The 9423-nt window shown below is 36.0% G+C and overlaps 1 protein-coding gene and 1 pseudogene across 1 annotated transcript in view; both read right to left on the minus strand.

The window, feature by feature from the left end:
• The window catches only part of ZCWPW2 (zinc finger, CW type with PWWP domain 2), a 169353-nt gene that overhangs the window by 65226 nt on the left and 94704 nt on the right, over positions 1-9423 (minus strand). The window contains exon 4 of the mRNA XM_006851605.1: positions 8435-8481. Coding sequence (XP_006851667.1) covers positions 8435-8481 — 47 coding nt within the window. The remainder of the gene's footprint in view (positions 1-8434; positions 8482-9423) is intronic.
• Positions 2196-3472, minus strand: LOC102810687 (annotated as a pseudogene).

The raw sequence follows: 9423 nt of genomic DNA on the forward strand, positions 1-9423 counted from the left end.
AGAGGTATTGGCAGAGGTGGTGGCATGGAGAGATAGAGCAGCTTTGGGCTTTACGCCCATGGACTGATTAAAGCTGAGTATCTACAGGCAGGAGATTGGCTTGCAGAATGTGCCCTTTAGGCATTCACAGACTGCTTAAAAGAACTTTGCAACATGTACTCAAGCAAGACAGAGATGAAAAGACAACATAGATGAAAGGCTGAAAACAAGAGTGAGGTGTGCCTGTTATATGGCAGAAAAGAGGTGTTCCTGACTGGAGAACTGCTATATCCTGAGATGGTTTTGATCCTGAATTATACTCTGATTGTTGTTGTTAAGTGCCATGGAGTCGGTTCCGACTCATAGCAACCCTACACAGGGTTTCCGAGGCTGTAAATCTTTACGGGAGCAGACCGCCTCATCTTTCTCCCACGGAACAGCTGGTTGTTTCGAACTGCCAACCTTGCGGCTCACAGCCCGATTCGTAACCACTACTCTACCAGAGATCCTTGATTACTTCCCTAATAAACCCCATAATCATGAGTATTGCTATGAGTTCTGTGTGGACATTTCAATGGACTATTGAACCCAGATATGAAGCAGACAGTGCTGTGGGAAGAATGGTTAGTGTCAGAATAGGTTAAAGAAGGTTGTAGAATGGAAGCAGGTCTGACCTCTACTTCATAGGAATCAGGCTTGGCTGATTTTCAGTTTGATTCTCTTTCCCCCTTGTGAAGGCAGGGGAAGCCAAACATGACTGCCCACATGTTTTTTTTCCAGTTAGTCTAAGAAGTTAAATTTATAGAGTAACATAAATTATAATATTTCACTGTTGTAAAACCAAAAAATAATCACAAAAAACTTCATATGTGCATATACATATTTGTTTATTTAAGTATAGATAAATCAAATACACACTGCTGCAAGATGAGATGTGGGATTATAAAGGTATATATTTTTCTCATTTATCTTTGTATTGTGTTTTTGGTTGTGGTGAACATCCCAATGCCCATTTTCTTCATTTATGACCCAGAGAAATAATGACTGCCTTACATAACTATTACTAGAATTGAATGAAATCACATACGGATGGTGCTTAGCACATCATACGTTGTATCTTTAATATTATTTTCTGCATTCAAAGTAACAGCTTTCTTTTGTTCATCTATAATGTTTTATAAAAAACAGTTGTCTTAAAAAAATATTATTCATTATCTATATATCCAAAATGTACAAGATAACTAAAATGATCTTAATTATTGAAGGGAATGCTGAAGCCTCTACTGATACTATCTTTCCAACACTTAACAGAAACTAAGGAAAACTAATTAAGATTAAATAAAAACACTTAAGGAGTACTGCATGGCAATGGGCAAGTTCTTAACTTTCTAGCCAAAAATTATCTACTTCGGAAGTTGATGGATAACACTGTCTGCTCTCTCCCTCCCAAGGGTCTGAAGTGAAACAGGGTTTGTGCAAGTGCTTTGTAAACTGAAAGTTCTATACAGATGACATTTTAAGAACCAACCAACAAACAAACAAACAAAGGCTATGTCCATTAATAATTATCAAGTTCAAAGTTATTTAAGAGTCAAAGGTGAAACACTAACATGATTTAGAAAGCAAACAAACAAAAAATGCCAAAGAAAGCTGTGGTATTGTGTTCCATTACAACTGGATTCCTACCCTGAATCGGACGCTCCTATTAGTCATTATACCTCTGGGGTAGCTCCTTTTTAAAGAACATTTATGGTAACACCGATTTCCCATAGAGACCAAATCCCCACTGCCATGGAGTCAGTTGCAACTCAGCAACTCTGTACAGGATTACTGTGACTATAAATCTTTATGGGAGCAAAAAGCAAAAGGCTCCTGTAGATCCATAGGTAGATTTTTTTTTTTTAATTAAAATATGAGTTTATTTCACATGTGTATTTTCGTCTCCCCACCATTTCCATGTGTCTGACCACTGCTACTACTATGTCCTATCATAACATTCCATACATATTTTGAACCAAGCAAAGGGTGGAGTTCCATCTTTAAAAACTAAACAGGCATTTTGGACAACACATTCTTGGCAAAAGAACCTGAACACCATTTATCATACATGGTAGGGAAAGTTCTCACTCTGCATTATAAAAAAGGGCAACCAGATATTAACTGTTACAGAAATGAAATAAGATGGAAATTTTTAACAAACTGCTTAAACTATTTTCTTAAAGAGACTTCCTCCACTGCCAGAAATCTTGAGTAGCCTTTTGGTCTGTCATCCAAAAACAATTCTTCACCTAATTGATGAATTTTGCTTCCACCTAAGGAAGGGAACCATCATTTTCTATACTTGCTTGCATTTTTGCTTTAATATCTTCTACAGAACTAGGTCCTTTTAGTGTTTTTGGTGTTTTTTCCTGTTTTTTGAAGGATTCTTGACCTTTTGATCTTGGTGTTGATGGTTTTGAGTCTTTTCCATTCTGGTTTGATTTTAGTGTATTTTTAGCTGGAGTATCCCGTATAGATTTCTTCACTGGAACTTTTTCTTCAGTTTCATCATCATCAAAATCATCATCATCTTCATCATCGTCGTCGTCGTCATCATCATCATCATCATCTTCATCTGCAGCAAGCTTTCCTTTTTTCTGTGGAACCTTGTTACCACTTGCAGAGGCAGACCGCTTTCCTGATATACTTAAGAGTTTCACTTCTTCTTAAGATGACTCTGCATCTTCCTCCACAGCTACTAAGTGCTGTCCACTAATATGCACAGGCCCTGAGCCACACTTCAACTGTAAGACCACTTGTGGCAGTATTTCAAAGCCCCCAAGGGAGATCGTTGGCTGAACAGATATTTTCAAAATAGCCAGTGTGGCTTTAATTGGGCTACCTTCATAATTCATTGTCTCTGCTTCATCAATGTGCAATTCATCCTTGGCACCAGCCCCCAAACCGACTGTTCTTAATGATAACTGGTGATCATTTTTATCATTTTCCACCTTAAAGTGATAATCTTTATCAGCTTTAGTTCACAACTGAAGAGGTAGTTTGGGGGCCTCAGAGGATTCATGCCCATATCCATCGAATCCTCCAGGGGGTGATGGTGTGCACTTAGGGAACAGAGAAGAAGGGCTGGAGAGAACTGGGTTGCAGCTAAAGAAAACAGTCCGGTGGGACAGAATCACACCAGGCCATGGGTAGCTTTGAACTGCTGATCTTGTGGTTAGCAGTCCAATGTCTATCGTGCAATGTCACCAGAGCTCCTTCCCACTGCTGCAATAAAAGTCAAATGTAATAGTCTGTCAGTATTACTCAACCCTGTCTGAACTAGTGACCCCCTTTTATAACAAATACTTTGAAATATTTCCTTCCCCCTGTAAATGACCCTCTTGGATCATTATCTGTATCCCAGTATCTATGTTCCCTTTCTTCCTTTTAACAATAAAATCTCCCTCCAAGTCTGCCCAGCCAGAAGCTTCACTTTGTTACCGAATGGAGCCATGGTATTGAATTCTGGACAGTGGGATATGAGAGAAAATATGTGCAGTATCAAGTACATGTTTTGTTTTTCAGTTTCCTTCAGCTAATGGTTTGCATTCATCTTCCACTTTACTTCTATGGGCCATATATGCAATAAACTTCTGACCATATAGATGATAATTACATCCTAGGAGTTGGGCAAACAACAAAGAGGGAACTTGTGAGTTTGGATAATCTTATGAGGCAAGGCTTCCTCTTTCCCTAGACCTACAGCCTACCTTTCAACATAAGAGTTCTGTATGATAAAGAGTTAAATTTCTATTTTGTGTGATGTACAGCAATTTGAATCTCTTTATTATAGCACTATAGCATGTACTTTAATACATCTGACTGTATCCATAATTTTAACAAGTTATAACTATAATATAAAAAGAAAAAAATGGAAATATAGTTCTATATGTATATGCTTGGAAGCAACTAATTTCAAGACATAATCAAGAAAATAGGTTCTAGATTTTAACTGAAACAACATGCTTAAAGTCAATGGTACAGGATCTACAGGAAATCAAAGAGCAGAAGTATTGGTAGACACAAAAGAAACCACAGTTATGTTAAGTAAAAACAGATCAGACTTATTACATAGTAAAAAAGAAAAGAAACTAATAATCTAAATTGGAATAGGGATAGTATTCTAAAATAAATTAAAGACAGAGCATAAAAAATCAGAAGCATGTTCTCCCAAGTGATGTGGCACAATAATTTCCTGTGTTGTAAAAGGGGATTAACATCACATTACAGAAAACATATCTCTACTTGCAGTCTCTGGTATTTTAAAAGATCTTCACCATAGCATTCAATAGGTTAGGAAGAATATCTAGATGATAAAGTAGTAAAAAAAGTAATAATATGGGCTACAACAAAGAATTTTAAGGTAAACTTCTGGGGACAATCTTAGTAACAGTAAAGGACAAAAGGCTATCAAAAAAGAATTTCAATATGCACCTTAAAAACAGATTTCTAATTATTAAGTTAAAATATTTACACAGATAATAGCAAAACTCTGAAATATTGCTTTAGAAAATTTCAGTGAATTTAAAGTATTTCATACATCTTTTATTTTACTAACATTTGGGTTTAAGAGTGTTACAGACATCCCAAACCTCCCTGTTAATATATTTGTAAATATGTTTCATTGTTTGTCAATAACTATGCTTCTATGCCCATTTCAAAGATAGGTAACCCAACAGAATGTGGAAATGATCAGACAATATCGCATGTGAATAAAGTTTTACTAAAGGTAATACAGAAATTGGTGTAAGCACATATTGACAGAGAACTTCCAGAGGTTAAAGCCAGATTCAGAAAAAGGACATGGAATGAGAGATATCATTGTTGATGTCCAATGGATCTTGGCTGAAAGCAGAGAATACCAAAAAGATGTTTATATGTGCTTTATTGACTACACAAAGGCTTTCGATTGTGTGGATCATGACAAGCGATGGACAACATTGCAAAGTATTAGTATTCTGGAACACTTAATTGTACTCATGAGGACTCTGTACCTGGGCCAAGAGGCAGTTGTTTGAACAGAACATGGGAACACTAAACGGTTTAAAATTAAGAAAGGTGTGTGACAAAGTTGCATTCTTTCACCATACTTATTCAACCTGTATGCTGAGCAAACCATTTGAGAAGCTGGGTTATATGAAGAAAAACGTGGCATCAGGATTGGTGTATGGCTCATTAACAACCTGTGATATGCAGATGATACAACCTTGTTTGTTAAAAGTGACGAGGACTTAAAATACTTAGTGATGAACATCAAAGACCACAGCCTTCGGTATGGATTGCATCTCAATGTAAAGAAAACAAAAATCCTCACCACTGGACCAATAAACAACATTCTTATCAATGGAGAAAAGATTGAAGTTGTCAAGAACTTCATTCTTCTTGGATCAACACTCATGGAAACAGCAGTCAAGAAATCAAATGACGTAGCACATTAGGTAAATCTGCTGCACAAGATCTTTTTAAAGTGTTGAAGAGCAAAGATGTCAGCTTGAGGACTAAGGTGTGCCTGACCCAAACCATGGTATTTTCAATAGCCTCATATGCATGCGAAAGCTGGACAATGAATTAGGAAGACCGCAGAAGAATTAATGCTTTTGAGTTATGGTGGTGGAAGAGAATATTGAAAGTGTCATGGGCTGCCAAAAGAACCAACAGATCTGTGTTAGAAGAAGTGCAGCCATAGTGCTCCTTGGAGGCCAGGGTGGCCAAACTTCATCTCTCATACTTCAGACATATTGTCAGGAGGAACCACTTGCTTGAGAAGGATATCATGTTTGGTAAGGTGGAGGGTCAGAGAAAGAGAGGCAGGCCTCCAGTGAGATGCATTGGCAAAGTGGCAGCATCAACGGGTTCAAGCATGGCAATAATTGTGAGGTTGGCCCAGGACCGGGCAGTGTTTCATTCTGTTGTGAATAAGTTCGCTATGAGTTGGTACTGACTTGATGGCACCTAACAATACAATTATATTTGCAGAGTTTTTTAAACTGCCAAGAACATTTAAAAATCATGCTGACTGTGGATGGTTCCTTGTTATAGTCTGCACCATCTATTGGGAAGGTATCCCAATCCTTTCCCAATAAAATGCCCTGTAGTCCCTACGTTTCAAACTATTGGAGGTGAAGGACTATTTCCTCATCCCTAATCTGTTGCAGAGCTTTACTTTTGCAAAATAAAAGATACTAACTAGAAATATGTAGTAAAATAAAAAACAAAGACATAAAATATTAGCTTAATTTTACTGTGATTAGATTCACTGCAAAAAAGTTTTCTGTCTAATTACCATATAAGTTTCTAAATGCTTATTCTCAATTTCCACACTTACAGGACACATCAGCCAGCTCTTGTTCATAGATCACCCTATGAATGAGAGGGCAACGCCCTAGTTGAGAACTACTCGTAATAATTAAAAATATATTGAAATGTTAGTTAATATCTTGATCATTTTTTATTCTAAATACCCTTGAACAGAGACTGAAATAATCCTGAACTACCTCACATATTCTTGTCCAAATTTTCAGACCTAAACAAGTAATATTTCCTTTCTTTTATAAAGGGCAATCTTGTCTTCTATGATACTGAATTCCTCCAGCAAAGGAATATCAACATTATTTAGCCAGAGAAAAGTCCGGATTCCTTTACAAATAAAAGAGCAAAAGGTACAATATTGAATTCCTTTCAGCAAAAGAGCATTCTATTTAGCCATTAGAAATGTCCAGATTCCTTTTACAAATACAAAAGTCAAAGGATAAAACAAAATCTTATTTCAAGTGGATTTATAAATACATACATATTCAGAATACAAAAAATATTTCACTCATTCATCTATCAATCCATGCCCAACATCCTTTCCTGTTTCCATTTGTGACACTAAACCTTCCTGGTCCATCCTGTCCTACCTCTACCAACAAACACAGAAAGTTCCCAATATTAGCTTTCCTTTCAATCACAGTTCTGTTTCTTAAGACATCAATGTATTAAATGTCCAAAAGGATTTGTTTTAAGCATCAACTCTTTTTCGTTTCCATTATTGTCCTGTTAGAACATTGTAACTTAAGAAGAATGCCAAGGTTCATCCTATCACTGTTACAGTTTTGACAGTAGGTCGAGTTACAAGTCACTCTACATGCAATATATAGAATGATAAGTTAAAGTTTAAAAATTCTTTTCATTAAAAAAGTAAGAGTCTAGGTTAAAAAACTATTTCAAATGGCTGATGTTGCTTTCTACATATGTTTAAGGTAAAGTACATATTAAATTGTAAATTTTAGTTGTTTACCTTATCCATGAAATTGTGTGGATATATTACTATAATACAGCATATAAGAAAATTTAAAAAAATCTTTATATGACAGTATATGTGAGTAAACTATGAGTTCCTGGGTAGCAAAACTCCTAGCCAAAAAGGTTGGCACTTCTATCCCACCCAAAAACACCTTGGAAGACAGATTTGTGATCTACTTCCAAAAGGTCACAACCTTGAAAACCCTATGAAACAGTTTCAGTCTGCACACAAGGGATTGTCATGAATCAGAATTAACTCAATGACAACTAACAACAACAATAGGAAATGTAGTTTAAATAAAAGCAATTGTTTACTTCTTAGCATAATTTTCTCTTGTTCTTATTACTGATAAATCTATCATTGTTGCTGTTAAGTGCTGTAGAATTGCTTCCGACTCATAGCGTCCCTGTATAGGATTTCTTAGCAGTGGCTGGTAAACTTTAACCACTGACCTTGAGGTTCAAACTGATTTTGCAGTCCAGCTCATTAACCCACAGCACCACATCAGGACTCACTATCACCATACATATAAATAAGGAGCTCTGGTAGCGGTAGTGGTTACAAGTCGGGCTGCTAACCTCAAGGTCAGTAGTTCAAAACTACCAGCCATTCTGCAGGAGAAAGATGAGACTTTCTGCTCCCATAAAGATTTATGGCCTCAGAAACCTCTAAATGTGGTCGCTATGAGTCAGAACCGATTCCATGGTACACTACCACCACCATCCATATAAATATCCATAAGTATTAATTTCTAGTGTTAACCTAAGAAAGGATGCAAATGCTCAACTAATAATATCTAAAAGGCTATTTAGTAGAAGAAACTTGATTACTGTTCTTTTATATAAAGTTGGTATATATAAAACATGCCTGCAGTTTGCTGATTATTCCCTTCCAACCAGTGGAGATAACTCTTTAAATGTGCTATGCTATTTGTTTTTACACCAACATGTAAAAAAAAAAAAGATTGACACAACAGTGCTTACGAAGGCAAACATAGGCATGTATTATTTGTATAAAAATACAGCATATGTCATTTTGTTTTTAAATGTTAACTTAATTTTCTTTTAAAAATGCTGCTAATCAAATGGAATCTTAAGTATGTGTATTTTATATGATCAAACATTATCTTACCTTTTTTTTGGCCACCACGGCAACTTTGGTATCTGCTTTGGATTTATCTGCAACATAATGAAATATGACTGCTTGAAAAGAGTATCTATACTATGGTTCAAATATACAAAGTTGCACAATCAGAATTTTCTACTTTCTCATACTGTACTAACATTACTGTTTTCAGTGCTCTCTTGGAAATACTAATAAACTTAATTTCCTAAAGTTGAGAAGAGTGAAGTGATTTTACAATATTATTATCAGGAATTTGTATACTTACTTGACAAGCCTTCTCCCTTAAATCTGTTTGATTTGTATGACGTCTTAGAATTAGCACCTAGCTAACAGCATGGACATTCTGCATTACGGTTACTTCTGCTTATGTTTAAGAACTCTCCTAGATTACAAGGCTCAAAGCAGGGAACACATCTTACATGCAGTATATGTTGAATATTTTAATAATTAATACATGCTTATGGGTTTTACTTATTCAAAATCTTGAACTTGTATGGATCTGAAATATATATTTCATTTGAACAAATTAATATAATTTACTAGTTAAAATACATTGAGCATTTATTTGGTGCAAGCTACTAAGGAGCTCTGGTAGCATAGTGGTTACGAATCGGGCTGCGAACCTTAAGGTCAGCGGTTCGAAACTACCACCCGCTCCGCGGGAGAAAGATGAGGCTTTCTACTCCCGTAAAGATTTACACCCTCGGAAACCCTGTACAGGGTCGCTATGGGTCGAAACCGACTCAATGGCACTTAACAACAACAACAAAAACTATACCAGGTAATGTGACATATAAAACAATCTATATGCTCTCTGTGCTTCAGTCAGTTTCCTCATAAATAAATCAGGCGTAGTAAGACTTTCCTAACTGGTATTATTGTGAGGTTTAAATGATATTGTCTATGTAAAGCTCCTAATGTCTGGCCAATAATAGGTAATCAAGAAATATTCTCTTTGCATTTTAGTTAATAAAGAAAGACGTTTTGCGATATAT

This window comes from Chrysochloris asiatica, unplaced genomic scaffold, assembly GCF_000296735.1.
Source record: "Chrysochloris asiatica unplaced genomic scaffold, ChrAsi1.0 scaffold00030, whole genome shotgun sequence".
NCBI lineage: Eukaryota > Metazoa > Chordata > Mammalia > Afrosoricida > Chrysochloridae > Chrysochloris > Chrysochloris asiatica.